Source organism: Sardina pilchardus, chromosome 9 (assembly GCF_963854185.1).
Source record: "Sardina pilchardus chromosome 9, fSarPil1.1, whole genome shotgun sequence".
Classification (NCBI taxonomy): domain Eukaryota; kingdom Metazoa; phylum Chordata; class Actinopteri; order Clupeiformes; family Clupeidae; genus Sardina; species Sardina pilchardus.
In genome coordinates, this window is record NC_085002.1 from 15,517,785 (window position 1) to 15,536,785 (window position 19,001).

At 43.1% G+C, this 19,001-nt stretch overlaps 3 protein-coding genes across 4 annotated transcripts; 1 reads left to right on the plus strand and 2 right to left on the minus strand.

Moving 5' to 3' along the window:
• The first annotated feature begins 2,310 nt into the window (after nt 1-2,310).
• On the plus strand, nt 2,311-7,308 carry si:dkey-202e22.2 (netrin-4). Its single transcript, XM_062545939.1, has 10 exons — nt 2,311-2,829; nt 3,465-3,955; nt 4,275-4,607; nt 4,788-4,920; nt 5,076-5,264; nt 5,499-5,715; nt 5,834-5,952; nt 6,187-6,255; nt 6,460-6,630; nt 6,984-7,308. The coding sequence occupies exons 1-10, from the start codon at nt 2,742-2,744 to the stop codon at nt 7,118-7,120; spliced, it is 1,947 nt and encodes a 648-aa protein (XP_062401923.1). The 5' UTR covers nt 2,311-2,741; the 3' UTR covers nt 7,121-7,308.
• Nucleotides 7,309-9,570: 2,262 nt separating this feature from the next.
• chchd4a (coiled-coil-helix-coiled-coil-helix domain containing 4a) lies at nt 9,571-12,138 on the minus strand. Of its 2 annotated transcripts, none has more exons than XM_062545940.1 (3): nt 11,977-12,138; nt 11,140-11,268; nt 9,571-10,795 (listed from the first exon to the last, which is right to left on the minus strand). In XM_062545940.1, exons 1-3 carry the CDS (start codon nt 11,996-11,998, stop codon nt 10,431-10,433), a joined length of 516 nt encoding a protein of 171 aa, XP_062401924.1. In that variant the 5' UTR covers nt 11,999-12,138; the 3' UTR covers nt 9,571-10,430. The 2 variants fall into 2 exon arrangements, with proteins under 2 accessions (XP_062401924.1, XP_062401925.1); XM_062545941.1 differs by having other exon boundaries at nt 11,140-11,238; nt 11,977-12,134.
• A 484-nt stretch (nt 12,139-12,622) lies between these two features.
• On the minus strand, nt 12,623-18,585 carry sec61a1a (SEC61 translocon subunit alpha 1a). Its single transcript, XM_062545942.1, has 12 exons — nt 18,437-18,585; nt 17,437-17,504; nt 17,256-17,321; nt 17,071-17,149; nt 16,805-16,936; nt 16,558-16,667; nt 16,149-16,302; nt 15,455-15,615; nt 14,766-14,963; nt 14,149-14,340; nt 13,953-14,029; nt 12,623-13,837 (listed from the first exon to the last, which is right to left on the minus strand). The coding sequence occupies exons 1-12, from the start codon at nt 18,441-18,443 to the stop codon at nt 13,651-13,653; spliced, it is 1,431 nt and encodes a 476-aa protein (XP_062401926.1). The 5' UTR covers nt 18,444-18,585; the 3' UTR covers nt 12,623-13,650.
• Nucleotides 18,586-19,001: the final 416 nt, after the last annotated feature.

Genomic DNA, 19,001 nt, shown 5'->3' on the forward strand with positions numbered 1-19,001 from the left:
TAGATAGGTCTTTTTCATCATCAGAGAGGCTATCATTATAATGTAAACAGCAATGCAGTGACATCCAGCAGAGCAGAATGCACAATAACTGTACATTCCTTGCTAAACTCAACCCAGCTGATAGAGGGGTAGAGGGCATGTATTTTATTATCACAACCCTTTTGTACAGTACAGCACACATGGGAGAAGGCTTTTGCGACCGTGGCCTGCAAAATATATCCCTCACATACATTTTGAATTCTGCAGAAAATGGAACTCCTTTGATAGAAAATCAAAAGCTCCAACGGTCTTTAAATCAGACGGGGGGGTTCTTCACTTTTCCTGATCTCAAAGAGAGATCCAGCCAGCTGGCCCACACACGTCTGAACACAACAAAAACTATTAGCATGGACCTAATTCCCATAAACTGGATTAACACAATCATAATAATATTTATGGCACTTTTTTTAAACCAGTTTTTGTGAGATGGCAGCAGGGGGACTTAAAAAAAAGAAAAGAACAAAATGCAGTGATGTTTGAAGATGAAGGAAAGCCCTCCGAATGGTTTATGGTCTGGAGAGCAGCCAGACACCAGGGAAATGAAAATAAAAACGCCAATAGTGTGAATGGAAGCGGAAAGACAAAGATCTGGGGATCTTAATTGAGACCAGATAAGGACATGAAAAGACATTAAAGTTTAATCAAACATGGAGGAAATCAGACAAAGGGACACTAACGACTTGGAGGATAGGAGAGGGGAGAGGCACTAAGGAGAGGCACTGAAAATATCCAACAGATAGCTAGTCCTTCTGCTTTTGGTCTGTTTTCTCACCTGTAAATCGGTTGCAGAGTCTCTCTGTCAGAACATAATTTCTCTCATTCATCAAATCATGTGGAGCATTTATCAGTCCTGATTGATGAGTCTCCGTCAGCCATACTGAGTTCAATTACCCTCAGCCTAGCATCACAAAAGCACTGAAGTCCAGCTGCAGAAAAAAAAACAGCATGTCAAACCTAGACCACTAGGACTTTATTAACTTTAATAGCCACTGTATACCAATAATGAAATTTGCCTGCAAATAAGCTCATCTGGTATAAAATGCTTCAATGTGATTTCACATCTATTTTGTACCCTGTTGTTTTTATTAAAAGCCATGAAACTGTTTACTATGAAAGCTCTGTGAGGTGCAGTAGTTTAATTCTACCCTTCTCATGAATTAAACTGCCTTTTAAAGTGCTATGTGGTTTCATGAAAGTGCAATGTGGGACATTTTAGGGCCCAAAAATGCACGTTTACTGGTACCACTGTGTGATGTGTGGCAAAAAAACAACTGCTTGTTGTTGACGGAACATTTCACCCTCTTTGCAAAAAAACCTGAAAAAACATCTGTATGGGAGGGAGGGCCACATAGAGTATGCGTGGTCCTTTTATATTGATTTGATCTACAGTCATACGCTCATATTTATTTTGGTAACCCCTTCTGTTATGCAAAATAATACAGTAAACAATGTCCAGACCGAGACAGCAGCTCAGGATAACATGCTTGTGGTCCAACAGATTGCTGGAAATTACAGCAAGAAAGGGTTACTGTGGCAAATTCCAGAACCTTGAGAAAGGTCATTTGCGTGAAAACACCCACAGTAACTAAATATAGCCACTGCTTAAAACATAGCAGAGAAGATAAAAGATGTATATGGGCTATGTCTGCCACTGAGAGACAAAATAAGTAATTCAGTGACCACTTACTGGACCTTCAGTCGAGTATCAGTTGCTGACTGGCTTTGAAACACAGGCTACACTTGGGAATCCCCTGTAGCGGCCAGATAAGCCTCCTGGCGCATCATGAAACTATCCCGGGCATCCCCAACTGCGCTCTCATTACACTGTGCATTTTAAATTGGCCATCAATCCCCCTAATAAATTGATGCTGTGGCTAAACCAGGAACGACAATTCAACAAACGTATTTCCGACCCAGCCATTAAGCGGCCAAGTTAACGCATGAGGAGGAGGCTGGCGAGGTCTGGTATGTTGATGTTCAGGGCGCCTGCTTCGCATTAACTCCTTTTACCAGCTCTCCTCTACCATCTTTTCACCTGAACTCTTGCGAGAAAGAGTGAGCCTGCAAAATCCAAACCGTTACTCGATACTTGTCGTGCAATCAATTACAGTGCCAAGGTTTTGGTTACACTTGCTGCATTACTGTTATTACCCGCTGCGGGGCACTCAGGCACACTGGATGCTGACTTACTTATTCGTTTGTGATTTTATTTTATGGGGGCAGGCACTCCGAGGGTTCAGAGCAGTACGTTGCGTTTAGAGCGAGGGCGACAACAACAGAGGAGGGACAACACAAAGGGACTCGGGGAACATCTGTCATCTTGATCGTTGATATCGACGTTTTATGATAATATGGATGAACCGGTGAGGGAGTAACGGTCGTTGTCTAGGTGTACCTAACGGTCTAAACGCGCTCAAGTTGTCATTTTCATATAAGGGTGATGCTACCATGTCGGACAGGTGCACTGACATAGGCTGCCGTGTCTACTTTAACCGAATGGATTATGTTATTGAACAGTGCGGTGATATTTTTGTTGGTTGACCAGACCTTTTCGCAATTTTTTTCGGCTTCATTCCCGTGTTGAATATTAAACTTTGAAGTTGTGATGTGCTTGGGTTGAGGTTCTTAGTGGTACGAGATTCTGGTTGCCTGTGAACAGTTCTTGAGTCAGGACATTAATTCCAGCCACAGAACTTTCAAGAATGAAAACACTGGCACTGCGTCTCCTCTCCAGGATGCAGCCATTCTTCTGGATCGGGCTCCTGTTTTTAGATGTGTACGGCATGTCAGGTGAGAGACATATTCACAGGTTCATTGTGGGAATTTAAACGGGTGACCAGCATACAATCTCTAGACCTTACACAGGTAATTTCTCCTAATGTCACATGGATGTTATTCTTTCCTAGCTGTGTTGCTGCATGGAGTCATAGACATACAGTATAACCAACTTTTGTTCCGCGTTATTGAGGCTATACAAACCCAAAACAGATTACTGTCAACTGCGTGCCCCATTACATAATGTTGTTACGGGAAGTAACGAAATAATGGGCACTGTTTCAGGAGCGTAAATAGAGCCTATCATCGCATGGATGCTGCAGGAGAACTATCTCCTATTATTTGGGCAAGCGCTGGCATCGCCAAAGGTCGAGTTATGGTAATTAATAACTCCGATGCGCTGCCATGGACTTAACTGCCCTGATATTATTAGACTGGGGCAACATGAGTCCAAGACTAGCATTGTTTCCGTTGTGGCGTCAATATGAAAATCCATTTAGCATTTTATGACAGTATCAGCTGCAGCAAGAGAGCACTTCCATCTCTGCTGAACATGATCCAAGTGTCACTGTTTTCCCCTCGCAGAGACACATTCATCATGGCATACACGCATCTGATTTATTTCTCTGCTAACTTCATTCTCTTCCCAGTCTCATCGCCTCACCTGCTGACCTCCAGGTGTGTGGGTCACGCCTGCAGTCCTCCAGTGGGGAACCTGGCTACTGGCAGGGTCCTCCGCACACTCACAGACTGCTGCAGGAACGGCTCCCTGGAGTCTTGCTCTTCCCTCCAACGGTCCTGCTCTGAGGGAACAGCACACCCACCTGCGCAGATGGCGGATGACCCCTTCCTACACCCCAACACCTGGTGGGAGTCTGGGGCTGGCCCGGGCCAGGAGGAGGAGATCCGCCTGGACCTGGAGAGCCGGTTCTGCATGACTCACATGGTCATGCTCTTCCGCTCCCCTCGGCCCGACACCATGGTTCTGGAACGTTCCGTAGACTTTGGTCAGTCCTGGCAGACGCTGAAGTTCTTTGCCTCCAACTGCAGCTCTGCGTTTGGCCTCGCTGATGATACCAGCCAGCCAGGGTCGCTGTGCACCTCACGCTACTCCAGTGCTAAGCCCTGTACTGGAGGGGAGGTGAGGAGCTTTACATCTCACACGTTTAAAAATAATACGCTGTGCAAGACAAGGCATGTGTCGCCATTGATGAGGAGATAAGATTTTTTTGACTACTATTTACTGTCTATTCCGACTGTGAAGGGAATCTTCATTCACCATTTGAGACAGACACAGGCCACGTGTCTCTTTTAGCATTTTGTAAGCATAGTTATTACTAGTTATCTGGGTGACTGAAAGAGCGTATAAATATAGGGTGGAGGATGTTAAATACAGGTGCTGTGCCATTTGGGTTGCTGTCTTTTGACACTGTGTGTTTGCCCCCTTGTGTTTCTCACAGGTTATATTTCGCTCGATAGGCAAAGGCAAAGAAGTGGACAATCCTTACAGTCCGGAGGCCCTCGCCATGCTCACGCTCACCAACTTGCGCATCAGGCTCCTCAAGCCGCAGGTCTGTGCGGGGTCTCCATCCGGCTCCTCCAGGGGCTACGGCAGCCCGGAGACCTTCCCTGGCGTCTTCTCTGTGGCCACCAAGCGTCGCTCTGCCCCCTCTAAACCAGCGCCCTATGCCATCTACTCTCTGCTGGCCCGGGGAACCTGCCTCTGTCACGGGCACGCGGAGCATTGTGTGCCCACGCAGCAGGACACAGAGCTGATCCCTCCAGAGGGAATGGTGAGAGACGCCTGCCAACACATCACATTAGATCCTGTCACTGAGGTTCTGTGAATACGTGATGTGTGATTTTGTTGACATGACATTGTAGTTGTATACATCTCTGTGTGGTGGTGTGTGTGTGTGTGTGTGTGTGTGTTCCTCTGTTTGCTTACTTGACCCGGGGTTTCCTCACGACAGGTGTCTGGCAGGTGTGTGTGCTCGCACCACACGGCGGGCGAGCACTGTGAAAAGTGCGCTCCCCTCTACAACGACCGGCCCTGGAAGCCTGCCAGCGGCAGCAGCAGCAACGGCCAGCCAAACCCCTGCCAGAGTAAGTAGCCTGCCTCAATGCCCACCACTCGTGCAAGTCATCCAAGATCAAGAGACTTAGAGGATTGCTTTTGCACTGACACTCTTTCACTCACTCTTGCACTGACACTCTTTTCACTCTTTCACTGATTGTCTGGTCCGCTGGTGTGCTTTCAGAGTGTGAGTGTCACAGCCACTCGGACAGTTGCCACTTCTCGCAGCGAGTGTGGCTGTCCACAGGGGGGACGAGTGGAGGGGTCTGCAACGACTGTCAGCACAACACGGTGGGCCGGCGGTGCCAGCGATGCCGCCCCGGTTACCATCGCCACCCAGCGATGCCACTGACCTCTCCGCATGCCTGCATGCGTAAGTAAACAAGTGAAACAGACGATAACAAACAAATGTGAACATCTAAAAAGTTCCTCCGTTAATACATAGAACACAGTTGTGGTGTTCACTGACTACCGTTGTGGATGTCTGATGTCTGACGTCCTCATTCGAACTAACAGTATGACTCCCTCTGCTGGTTACAGGTAGAACTAAAATAACAAATGGACAAGGCAGTGCACTAGTAGAGCACTTATGTCTCTCTTGTTTCAGGTTGCTGGTGTGATCCTGTTGGGTCGATCCCCTCACATTCTAGGGATGAGGCACCCTGGTGCCACCCCAGGAGCGGGCAGTGCCACTGCAAACCAGGGGTTGGAGGCACAAGCTGCAGTCAGTGTCTGCCAGGGTACTGGGCGTTTGGCCCAGAGGGCTGCAAACCCTGTGCGTGCCCTCAAAAATGTGATGCCCTCACCGGACACTGTATTGACAGGTCAGTCTAATTTCTTATGCCATAATGCCATATTATTATGTTTTGAAAAATAATGTTGAAATTGTATCAATAAAAGTGTTATGAACTAAATATTTTTCATTTTATACTGTTAAAACAGTGATAAGCTCTACCACATTCCCATTGGAGGCAAGATCCCTGACCTGCTCCACGTATTGTCAAATGAAGATGAGAGAACGTGGTCCAAAGAGCTGGCAGTGTCTGCCTTGTACTATACAGGTTGGTTAGCACTATACTATACTACTATAACAGCCTTGGATAAACAATGAAAAGAAACCGTATGCACCACTGAAACAAGCTGAAGAAGGAAAATTGGACAGGATAATGGAAACAGTAACCGATCCTGGTAAACTGATAACTCGGGTACTGTTAACAGCAGTGTTTGGTAACTATTCATGTCTACCTGAGGAAGATTAGAGCATTGAATGGGACTAAAGTCCATGTTCCTCTCAGGTAAATGCAGTTGCAAAGAGAGAAAACTGAGAGGTGTGGCTGATTTGTGCAAGACAAAACATGCATACGGTAAGAGAACACCTCATTGCAAACGTAAAATCCTCGATTGTACACACATAGTCAGTGACTTGTTCACAGCTCACAGTAACATAGCATAACAATGTGTTCCTATGACATCAGGGATACAGAAGAGGGTCTGGTGTATGATGACTTCATGTGTGTGTGTGTGTGTGTGTGTGTGTGTGTGTGTGTGTGTACCTCTGGTTATTACAGCAATAAAAGCCAGTGTCCTGTCTGCCCATGACAAAGGAAGCCATGCTGTTGTGCTTGTCAAAGTTAGGAAGGTCTTGCGCTCAGGAAAGGTGCCAGTCTCTCAGGGCACTCACAGCATCTTCCCACTGTCCTGGACCAGCAGAGGATGCACCTGTCCCATCCTTAATCCAGGTAATAGCCTTTGGAGGCCTTGTTTTCTGGAATCTTCTGCTATTGTATGTCCTAGAAGCAATGCAAATATGGTCCTCTTTCATGTAAAGTATCCCAGATCTTAAAAAAAATCATCATTGTAGCAATCATCATAGACTTTCCCTTACCACAAGTAGACATTGTAAACTCACTATAGTCATTAAGGTAAGGTTGCTTATACAAGGAAGGTCAAAAACAGTGTGTCAAGCCAACAGCCTAGTTTTTATCTGAAAGGAGAGTTTAATAAAACTGAATACGAAGTTACTCTGTGCACAAAAAAAAACAGATAAAACCTCAGAGGTACATAGACAGACATTCTGCCATTTACATTTCAGGAATGGAATACTTACTGGCTGGTCCTGAGGAGGTGGAGTCGGGGCGTTTACTGGTGACCATGCAGAGTTTGGTGGTTCCCTGGACACCGATGTTGGGGCATCATGTGGCAGAGGGACTTCGGCAAGGCTGCCTATGAGCTCCTAGTGTTTGCTCCATGGGACATACGAAAGCCATTTGCCAAGTGAACCGTGTGGTCACTTGAGCTTCCAGTTTACATGGCTAAGCAAGCTGACTTTCAGTTCCTTCTTGGCGCCTCTTGTGAGTAGCAGTAGGACGCACATACAAGGGCTGCTGACCAAGTTGGGGTGAGCCTATGGAACATGACCATTGGAACAGACTGCTTTTAACTGAGAGCGAGGTTATAAAGACCAGCCATGGGGGTAATTGTCTTGTGGTCTTGTAGTCACCTGTCTTTTTTGTAGTGGTACTTTAGTGTACTCTTAACCTACATTCTTGACAGAAGCAGATCTTTTAATTCCAAACCCCTACATTCGGTGTCATTCTTCTGGATTTTTCTCTTCCATTCTGTATGTTCAGGCCAGTACCAAATTTAGAAGGCATCTGGGATTTTGTTTTTGTAGCTGAAAGCCTTATCATTGCTGGCTCAATGACAGTAAGGGAAACTGGGCAGTGCACATATGATGGTGGCGTCACATTGCCAGTCACATGAAAAAACACATTTAATCCAAGGAAATGAGACTGCTTCTGTAGATATTCGCCCATGAGACACGTCCACGATGTAACCAAAAAAGTACTGAATTAATATTTAAGGTATTTGATAATATGTTAATTTGTATAAAGTATGTGATCTGTATGAGCTGTACAACAAGGTGTTAAAAACATTTCAGTGAGCAGTTACAGCTTCACTCTGTGCAAGCTAGAAAGGTGCACAATGCTCTGAATATGGCTTTTTTTGTTAGTGTTGAAGTTAATTACCATAACATGAGTAGTGATGTTAAAGAATATAGTATAATATAATATCTCCACAGGTTGATATAGACTAGTATTTTGTTGCATTATAGATTGTCCTTCAACTTTACTGTTACATATAGGCTGGTTTCATTTAACATTCCTGGGCATTATTTGAAAGACCAAACTAATTATATCACAAATGTCCATGCTGTATATTTCCCTTTGTTTTAGATTGTGCATCAGACCATTTTCATCAACTACACTTCATGAAAACAAGCGTACCTTGATACGAGATGTTGAAAAGCAGTGTCAGTGTTCTTTTTCACATTAACCTAATCATACATCTGTGGCTTTCACTCAACATCAGGGCCCAAGAGAAGAGTGAGAACCCCTAAATGTCGCACACATTTCCATAAACATACTAAAACCATAACTGTAATAAGTACTACGCTTGAAAGGATTTAGTATGTCTATGGGAAGATAAATTTACCTGATTACATCAAATGTAAAATATCTCACTATATATGTGTATCTGTTTAGTTATCTGTTATATCAGTTGTAAACCAGATGTCCAATGAAATATTGTCAAAACTGTAATAATCAACCAAGTGTGATACCTCACTAGTCACTCGATAAAAACATTCTGCTGCTGAGCCAGAATGGACTAAACATCTGAATGCATTAGTGTCTACTAATGAGAAAATGTCATATGTTGCCCATGTGTCTTAACCAGCTTCTCTTGGTTTGGACAGTTCATCTCTATTGGGATTGGGGTGTTAAGATTGAAACTGGACAAACTATCAACACCTTATTAAGGGTTAAAACAGTGCCTGCACTGTATGGGTTATAACCTGGGAATACTAATACGATCTTTTGGCAAATTTAGGATTTGCTCTGCTGGTCAGTCTGGCCAGGGGGCCATTGAGGCCCATTTCCAATGTCCCTAAAACACAGGCATGCAAATAGAATCACTAATCCGGCATGGGTGTGTATTTCTTTGGAACTGAGTAAATAACTTGTTTACAATAGTGGTTCTCAAACTGTGGTACAGTACCACTGGTGGTACACAGAGTCTTTGGTATGGTACTCCAGGAGTCTCCAAGATGTTTTTTCATGAAGAAAATAATCACTTCAAAATATATAGAATATATATATAATGAAAAATTGTTACATTTAAACTTAACAAAACAATGCGAAACAGTATGTATAACATAAAATATATTTAAATTGGCCTGTGCTACTGTATTTTCATGCCGGTCATAATGATGAAACTTGGAGAGTCAATTGCTTTCTGAGGTGGTACTGCTCATTGTGAAAAGTTTGAGAACCACTGGTTTAAAAGATCGCTACACTTTTGAAAAGATTTGGTGAGACCGATTTAATGTACCGTTTCAAGTTTAATTTTCGTTCTAGAAGTCGTAAGTCAATGAACCTTAGACCCACTCCCAATTCTACTATTGTGAAGGTCTGGCTTTTCCCAGGCTGTATGGGTTATACATCTATAATCTGTCTGCAAACCAGACACTTTTGTATCAATCTGAAGCTCCATATTAATTTTACAATATATATTTTATAGCAATGTAAAACATGGCAGATGGTACAATTTCATCAAAAAAGGAAAGGTCCTCCCACACACACACATGCATACACAAAATCTTAGAGAACACATGAAACCATAGTTTGTTTGTTTAATTTGAAATTATTTCAAGGGTAAAGGGGGGACACCTCATTAAGGCTTTGCTTGAAAGAAGTGAGCACAGGCAAAAACTGCGGAAAAGTCTCTGTAGGTTCATCACTCCAGTAGCACTTGTGATGATTCTGTACTAGAGTTAGTGTGACACGACCTTTGGTGTTTCTGGCCATAGAATCGTGTTGCCATCCATCTGCCCAGTGTGTATTATTTTTTTCTGACTGAGGCAAACTGAACACGTACTCTTGTGATTTTGGTTGTAAGAAAATATGTAATGAAGGATCTCAATATCAGTATATCTCAAGTTGGCCAACAGAAGACAGACAATAATTCTTCAAACACTGAAAGAAACATGATGACTTTCACAATCAACAAAGAGTAACAGTAAGAGACAGACACACAGTGACCCGTGAGACTACAGAGCACCACTTGGTATTCAGTATTAGCACTATCTTGAGCACTGACAGCCTTTTGCATAAGCATCATTTGTGGAATGACCTACCCCCATAAATACTCACAATAACTTTGCGATGTGGGACATTTCTAGAAGCTTTAAGTGCGCATCAACCTTATCATATGCTGTAAAAGAATTTCTTTAATTCGCTCATATATTTGATTTCTGGACCCTAAATGATCGTCTCAGTGGAGGGATAACAGAAAATTCAACCCACGTCTATGAGTTTTTAATGTGTCCAGCACGCCAACCAGTGAGTTCCAGCACTCCTGTCGGGATTGTCCGCCACAAAGGTTCCGGTGTGATTCCTTCTCCTCCCATGCACACAGCCATTTTCTCATATACAGATTCACACTGGTCAGGCTCAGCACAGTTTTAGAGCACACAGCGTTAACTTTTGGGCGGGCTGGCTGTGGGTGTTGGTTCTTCCGAAGTGGGTGAGGATTCTGCCGGGCCAGCAGAGGCAGAGTCTTTGTCACTGACGGGGGCAGTTTCATCTGTCGCTGTTGGGGCAGCAGCAGCATCTGTCTCTTTGGGGGGTTCACTGTCATCATCTTGAGGGTACAACTCTGGGTACCTCTGCATGCATTCTTGCATGCTTCGGAAGTTTTCCACACACTCTGAGCCCTTCACTTCCTCTGAGCTGTAGTGGAAACAAGAGAAGGCTTCTTTGAACTGCTGACCACAGGGTCCACTGGCCATACCACCCAGGCAAGGGCAGTTCCAGTTGATGTCCCCATTTGGTAGGATCAGGCCTGAGAAAATGTAAAGGAGATCGGAGGAGATAAATTAAAGCACAGTAGCTAAAAACTATCTCTGTTAACCACAAAGCAGGAGACGTGTAAGTGTTTACACAACCATGAGACTCTTGCTTTAATCTACTAAACATACAATGGCCATCGCTTTCTCTCCTCCAATTCGCTCCCTAGTTCCATTAGCAATACGCTCACAAAATCTTGCAAAATTCCCCAGACACTGACATCTACGTTTAAAATGTATTGCCGTTTGAGGGGAAAATAAGCTACATTTAGACACAGACAACTATCTAATCTACAAGACGTGTTGGTATAGCTAAACACAGCCATCGTGCCACACTCACCGTGATCTTCGTAAGGGTCATTGGGGTCATCTGCTACTAGCTCGGCATTGCTGGGGGCTTCATGGTCCTCCTTAGTCACGAAGATGATTTTGTCTTTGCCTGAGACATCAGCAGTGTTGTCAAGAAATTCTTTGAGAATCCCATGGTTATTACATGTTTTAAATGAAGTCAAGTATGTCTACCACGCCATGCATATAACTTATAAACCAAGCCTGTAGAATAATTCCGAAACGGACAGACAGCCATAACAGCGTCCACCTTAACGTATTAAAAGGAAAAAGAAAAATAAGCCAAATTATATTAAGTTACGTAAAACCATTCTTCTTGTCAACGAGACATATCAACACTAAACCACTCGAGCGTGACAGGCTGACCAGCAATGAAAATATCGATGATTCAGCAGACGTAATGACAATATGACATGGTATTTATTTACTTATAATGGAGAAAACAACACTAATAATGCTCCCAATCAAAGATGTATTTTCGAGATACACAGACGGAACTGTCAGAGTGACTCATGGTAACGTTACACGACTTGCTAGCAGGGCTACATTCAGCGGTTTGGCTAACAAGTGCAAAAGATAAAGCTTGTTCTTGAAGACCACAAAACGTGAACACCTTCATTTATTTCACAGGTAGCACAATGGTCTACATATAGGACTAATGGTCTATAATGCGAGATGAGAGAGTCCAGGGAAATTGTATGGGCATCACGGTAAGCTAACCAACATCTTGAAGGCTAATGGTTGTTTAACGTCTGCTAGCTGGTACTGTCAATGACATTGGTGATCATAAATGAATGAAAAGTATGTCGATAATGTGCGATGAACTCACCCTCTTGCCTGCAATATGACATTTCTGTAGGTGGTTACGGCGGACTGTTTTTTTCGACAATGACTCCAGTCTTCGTCTTATTTCGTACCTTACGAAACCGGTTAAAATTACCGTCTTACACGCTTTACCTCTCACCGTATGAACTTTGCACCCTGACGTATTAGGACCCAGGGTGAAGCTAGGACCCAAAGCGTTTGGCGTCCAGTGCGATGCCAGCTGAAATGTAGGTTATAAAATTAATTAGCAATATTACAGCTTGTGGCCATGCAAAACATTTATCAGAGAACTTGTATCGTCTCTGTTGACAACATACGTCCGATGAAGTATTTACGGGTCTCCTTATGAATGGATAGATATTGAATTAATCAAGCCACTTTCGCGTCAGTGCCTGGTCAGTGCAAATGCTGCGTGCATTTCCTACCTAGGATACGGTTATTCTGCTCTATGTTATTCTGAAGGGATCCTCCATTCTCCATGTACTCCTTGCCGATATGCGAAATATATCCAGTAGCCTTACACATCTTACATGGAAAACAGTTTGAATAAGGATTTATTGACCGTTGAAACTGATGCATTTGTTCGGAATATTATAGGACATTTTTCCAGGCTCCTATGAGGCCTACAAAAAAGTCAAATTTTCAAAGAGTTGGCAAAAATTTCTTCTTTAATACAATGTTCAAAACAGAACGTAAAAATCAGGTATATCCTCTTTTCTCCCCAAACAAGCCCACCCATATCCAACCCAATCAGGCAGTTTCTGCAGCAGTTCAGTCTGGGAGAAGACCATGACGCAGACAAACACTTCCCTTTACCTGGACCATGTAAAAGGGCAGCTCCTGTGCCCTTGCTAAGACTAGCGTGGAACGCTAAATTTAAAAAAATCAAGAAACTGAACTGAAACTTACAGCTGACCCAGGATCTCTAATCCAGCTCAGGGACAGTATACACCAGGACACAATATGCCATCTTTCTTTACAACTGACCCTACAATATGGCTCAGAGACCCCCTGCCCCATACAAAACTAAGGGTGAAATATGATAGCATGGACATGACAGTCTCTTCCCAGCAAATACAGAGCAGTCAGCTATACACAAGCCAGTGCCACACAGACAGGTGTGAGAACAAAAACCCTCCAGCATCCTCTCGAAAAGATTTTCTTTATTTACAGTGGAATAACTAAAGGTCTCCTTAGTTTGGACATTGTTAGCTGATCATACAAGCATACACTGATATGACATGTTGGTTTTACATAATCCATGTAGTCCTACTTCCGAGTGATTTATACTATTTTTTTTTTCACCCCACAGGATTTTGAACCAAATATTCTACCACATGAGCTTTTAAATAATTTCATCAGACTTAAAAACCCGGCAGGTGGAACACTGGCTAGACAGAGTGAGAGGTGGAGGATCTGTGTTCTGACAAGCAGTTGAACGGGCCCACTGCCCATTCTGAATACTGGGATGACATGCAGTCACTCATTCCCAGAGAGGTTCAGTCCGCACATGAGCCCTTAGGGCTACTGGGAACAAAAAAATATAGATGCCAAAATGGATGCATCCAAAGAAGCAAAACATTGATTGTGCATGAAAAATAATAACATAACATTACAAAAAAAATAACTTGAGAGAATGGAGGTTGTGTCTGTCTGGTGTAATGGCAGAAGGACTTCTTTAGAAGAGCAACGCTCCCATGCTGCCAACTTCACTCTGTTCCTTGACAAAGATTTCGAAGTACTGGTAGATGATGGTGACAGCCAGTAATATTCCAGTTCCAGAACCAATTGCTCCAAGGAAGTCAGCCATTACTGACAGCCCGCCGATACAGAGGCCACCAAATGCAGCAGCTGTGGGGATGTACCTGTGAGAGAGTGTTGCACATAGTTAGTAGTCGTCAAGAAATAACGTTCAAAATAAAAGGTGCCGTTTGTTTAGGGATATTTTGTGGTTCCTTCTCAGTATATGCGAGCACTTACCTGTTGAGCTCGTGGACCATAGATGTCTCTCTATGTCCCCTCATCACCATCTGCTGTTCCTTCAACTGTTTGGCCACCTGTTTGAAACCAGATAAAAAAGAACCTTGATGACACTGCCTTTCAAAGTTTTAATAATGAGACCTGAAATAGCAAGACACCAAGGGTTGTCCATATTACACCATTAAGAATAACTTACATCTTTAGCAGATGATCCAGAAACCTCAATCCAGGTCTTAGAGAAGAAGGCGCAGGATCCCAGCATGAAGACGATGTAGATAACCGCGTGGACAGGGTCATCCAGAACAGAACCAAATGACTCTGGCGGAGAAAGGTAGTAGCACAGACCACCAACTGGATAGGCTCGTGCAGGTCCTCCACTAGAGGTGTCCTGTTGGAAGAAAAGGAAGAAGGGAAAATAAGGACTTGCCGCAAAAAGCATGATGTAGCCCAAAGGCAGCCACATTAAGGCACATGACAGTGTTGTGATCAGTCTGTAGACTTGAGCTGAATTCACAAGCTACTCACAACCGAGTCAGATTACTAATGAATTCCAAAAGAAAATGTCTTGAATTGCTGCCAACATTGCTGTAAAGAATGAGTCATTTCCTCCAGACACCCTGAGTGGTCTGGTTTGAGGAAAGCCAATTTAGCTCTTCAGATGTATCCTAGATGTATTCCCCCACAAGGCCATAATGGTCTGCAATTACATTTCTAAAAAAGATTCAACAACAGTGCCATCTACATTCCTGTTCCTTTTCTTGACTTAACAACTGATCAAGTCATAACAGAAATACGTTGAGACTTGTTACTTACAGACCACGTTCCAAGCAAGTTAACCAGGAAGTTTCCACTGAAGCGGGTAGAGAGCATCTGAGAGATAACGTAGAGGTTGGACACAAGGGCAGACTGCAGGATGATGGGAATGTTGGAGGTGTAGAAAAGCTTGATGGGATAGGTGTTGTACTGGCCACGATAACGGGCAGACTTGATGGGCAGATCGACTCTGAAGCCCTGCAGAGAAAATGCAAATGGGTCTAGATCAATCCACAGTAAGGACAGGCAACATGCCAGTCATCTGGAAAGGGACAGTATATTGCATCACGCAGGGGCGACATATTAAGTATAATACTTCAATGTTATATAGGAAAAACGTTTTGATTCCAGTGAGTTATGCTAAAGTAAGCCAACAATGGGGATAGTCAGACAAGAGTTACAGCATGCAGAGAGAAGAGAAGGGTATGGGTCCTCTTATCCAACTCTAGGGTAGACGGCAAATAAACTAATTTCCCAAAATGTTGGCTTGTTCCTTTAAGTTACAGGCGTGAAACTGTGAGCTAAAATTGTATGTTTGACATCCTTGGATACCACAGACATTTGGATGACTCATTGAAAGCTCAAAGCTCTTGGTACACATCACAGAGACAACCAATCCGGCCGATGCCCAACTCTTCCTAAAGCCAGACAGTGTGAAAGCATAATCCAATGAGCAGTTATTCACTGACCTGGAAGTATATCACCACAGCAAACACGAAAACGGTGGCGATGAGGTTCATGAGGTTGGGCAGGTTCTGGCGGTAGAAGGCTTCTCTGAGTGCACGCACTTTGTCATTACGCGTGGCCAAAAGATGGAACAGGGCAATGATGGCTCCCTCGAACTCAGTTCCTAAGAGAAATTAAAGGCAAGTTAGTTGTGGGGGCAGTTGTATGCCATTTTGACAAAAAGGGACTGCTTTAATCAGAGAAGGTTGTTAACATTCGCTCTATCAGCAATAACTCATTAACTCTCCTTATCTTGACTGTGAAAGAGTTAAGAAATGGTTCAAAGGCAAATCACTGATGTGAACAAAATTCTCGACCAAAAACAGGCACCTAATAATGTGTTGTGTCCCTAAATGAAGACCTTTCCATTTATTTAGGCTTGCATCACCTGCAATTATTACTTATATGCAAACAATGCATCTTACTGAACTATTTATAGTTAACAATAATAACTATTTATAGTCATATTCACAAATGTTCTCAAACAGCAGAGATAAAAGCAATACTGCATCCACTATGCACTGACCCATTTCTGTAAAAAGGACACCCATTGCACGACCATAATTGGTGTAAAAAGGCATTTTGTAAGCAAACACACACACATTTATATATAATGCATGCATCTCTTCAATTGATGTGCATGAAAACACTCTTTACCTCTGCCGGTATTGACGGTGGTGGGGCTGAAGGCTTTCCAAACGATGGTCTCGCAGATGTTGGTGGCGATGAAGAGAGAGATACCAGAGCCAAGTCCGTAGCCCTTTTGAAGCAGCTCGTCCAGCAGAAGAACGATGAGTCCTGCCACAAACAGCTACAGGACAAGAGAGATAACACACCCTGAATTAGCAAATGCAATCAAACAAAGCAACTCCACAACTCTCCACTGTATGTTTCAACCTTTACTACTGACAAGGATGATTAGTGTCTTGCTTTCTTTTGTCCCAATCACTGGGATAAGATCAATCAGCAAAGGTGCAATTTCAGCCTTTATTTGCTAATACCCCTTACACTCAGGGGGATGGAACACTGGCTTGAGACTGGACAGGAGTTACAGGACAGGACATACCTGAATGATTATCAGCAAGCAGATACCAGCGCCCATCTCAGAGGGGTCTCCATACATCCCAGTCATTACATACACGATAGCCTGGCCAATGGTGATGATCATACCGAACACTGTGGGACAGCAACATAGAAATGATGATGTGCACTGACCAACACTGCAAACAATTATCACTGCAAACAATTATCTAGGCTGAGGGCTCATCAAGTGCTGGAGTTGCAATTTAGGCTATGGTGAGTTGGTGACTTACGTTTCTGAGCACCATTGAAGAGCGCCCTGTCCTTGGGGGTGTCGCCAACCTCAATGATCTTAGCGCCAGCCAGCAGCTGCATGATGAGGCCGGAGGTGACAATGGGCGAGATACCCAGCTCCATTAGTGTGCCTTACCATGGAACAAGATTAAAAACAATGCAAGTGAGAAGGCTGATGAGGTCATGATGTAGACTGAAAAGGTAGAATGAAATAAAGCTCTACAGTCCAACAGACTTGCTGTTGCATACAAGTTATAATACCCACCTCTGTTGGAAGCCAGAATTACTCTCATCCAGTAGAAAGGATCGGCAGAGTCGGATGACATGATGCCAAAGAGTGGAATCTGAGAAAATCAAACCATTAAGTCAGACATGTTCAATGACAAAACTTATTTTTGTATAAACTCTTTTATTTAATGTCATTAACATCAAAAACAATGAGTGGCTTACCTGGCAGCACACCAGGAAAATGAAGAGTGTTATTGCTGTCCATAGTACCTTCTCCCTAAATTGAATCTGCAAAAGATTTAAGGAAACAGTAATTAACTGAGTGCATAAGGGCTGTACATAAAAGTAAATTAATCAATAAACAAACACAACAATAGAGGAGAAGATGAGCGAAAACATTTACCTTTCGTTCTGGTTTTTGGATCTCAGGCAGAACCGCACAAAACGGTTTTATTACCTCCAGAAATTTAACTGTAAAGAAGATAAGAAATGTTTTGCGTTAGGTACTTATAACACATCACGGTTAACTCGACCTATTGGCTAACATTAGCACTAACTGAGATTTAACTGAAGTAGACGTGGCTTTAGGGTGAATAGCACTTCAGACTGTTCGAACTTGCCCCAGGTTTTGTACTGCAACGTCATCATTCAACTCCAGAACAAACGCACACTAGTTACCCAAACTAGTGTCATGAAAATATTTCAGAGTGCATATTAATAGTGGAGACTAAAACCAGCCCTGCCAAACAGCCCAAAAAGCATGAGACTTGGTTATACACGACTTGACAACTGGATGAGGGCAATTGATAGCTAACTAGCAGTCATAATTAGTTCAGTTACGTTAGCTGAGAGACGAATTGTTTAAATGTCTGAATGAACAAAAGTTGGCTATTTAGCTCTATTGTCCCAAGGCTGAACACCATTTACATCAAGCACAAAATAAAAGGTGCATTAATATTAGACAAGTTAATCTCAAGTAGAGATTTCACACGACATATCAACTCTAGGCTACTAGCGGTACAGGTTGTTACGAGAGCTGCCGCTTTTCAGGCTAACGCTAAAAAGCTAGCAAGCACTAAAACCCACTAGCTGACGTCTCCCTTTGACTGGTTTTAAAATGAACAACTTCAGAATTGTAACTGGAAATGGATGGGAAAATACACAATCTTCATTCAACCTGTTTCAAATGCGACCTATTACTGATTATTCTTCGCCTTAAACTAGCTGGACCAACCTTCGTTGAAAGGAAGAGTATCGTTGCCGCTAGCTAGCTAGTTTGAAGGGACAACGGACAAAGATAGGGAACGATTCATAAACATCTTTAATTCTCTTTTAAAATCTGTGAGATAATCAATCAGGGACATAATACATTATTGAAAGACACAAATGAGAGGTACACTTACTAGCCATGGTGTTCGCTGCCCAGATCCCGTTGTTTTACAGTCCTTGTGAGGTGGATCAGCACAGATCGACTGCCACCGGCCTGCCACTACTCACCGAAAAGAGAGCACTAGAGACACGTCATCATTGAAGCCTTCGCTAATACACGTCAGTGCTGGTGGGTGTTTTTTCTTGTACCTTGGCTGCAGATGATTAGAAAACCAATGGAAGGGCGTGTTGTATTTGCTTGTTTATTGTATTTTACTGAATATTCTTATGCATGCCTACTGTTTGGTTCTAAAATTGCTTAATTATGGTAGTATGCATATCCTACATGGGAGAAAAACGAAGAGAAAAAAGGCTGTTATCCATAGTCATCATTCAGATGTTCAACCAGACGCGTGAATTCATGCATTATGCTGGTCCAGTGACCAGCCGAAACAAAGCTGAGAAAAGCCTTGTTGTTTTTATATAATAATTTAAATCTATCACTTTAGACATAACCACTTAGCCTAGGTTTATTTTAGATCGACAACTTGATTTATCCACATTCCGTATACGTTCCATATAAGCCTAAATGTTTTCATT

What these genes read in the sequence shown, in the direction of transcription:
- si:dkey-202e22.2 (XM_062545939.1), top strand. Translation starts at nt 2,742, where the DNA reads ATGAAAACACTGGCACTGCGTCTCCTCTCCAGGATGCAGCCATTCTTC. An exon ending in GTCTGCCTTGTACTATACAG is followed by an intron (nt 5,953 to 6,186) that starts GTTGGTTAGCAC and finishes TGTTCCTCTCAG; the next exon opens with GTAAATGCAGTTGCAAAGAG. An exon ending in CAAGACAAAACATGCATACG is followed by an intron (nt 6,256 to 6,459) that starts GTAAGAGAACAC and finishes TGGTTATTACAG; the next exon opens with CAATAAAAGCCAGTGTCCTG.
- chchd4a (XM_062545940.1), bottom strand. Translation starts at nt 11,998, where the DNA reads ATGTCATATTGCAGGCAAGAGG. An exon ending in GTCATATTGCAGGCAAGAGG is followed by an intron (nt 11,269 to 11,976) that starts GTGAGTTCATCG and finishes GGATTCTCAAAG; the next exon opens with AATTTCTTGACAACACTGCT. An exon ending in TGACCCTTACGAAGATCACG is followed by an intron (nt 10,796 to 11,139) that starts GTGAGTGTGGCA and finishes ACATTTTCTCAG; the next exon opens with GCCTGATCCTACCAAATGGG.
- sec61a1a (XM_062545942.1), bottom strand. An exon ending in GCTTGCTGATAATCATTCAG is followed by an intron (nt 16,303 to 16,557) that starts GTATGTCCTGTC and finishes CTTGTCCTGTAG; the next exon opens with CTGTTTGTGGCAGGACTCAT. An exon ending in CACCGTCAATACCGGCAGAG is followed by an intron (nt 15,616 to 16,148) that starts GTAAAGAGTGTT and finishes AATTTCTCTTAG; the next exon opens with GAACTGAGTTCGAGGGAGCC.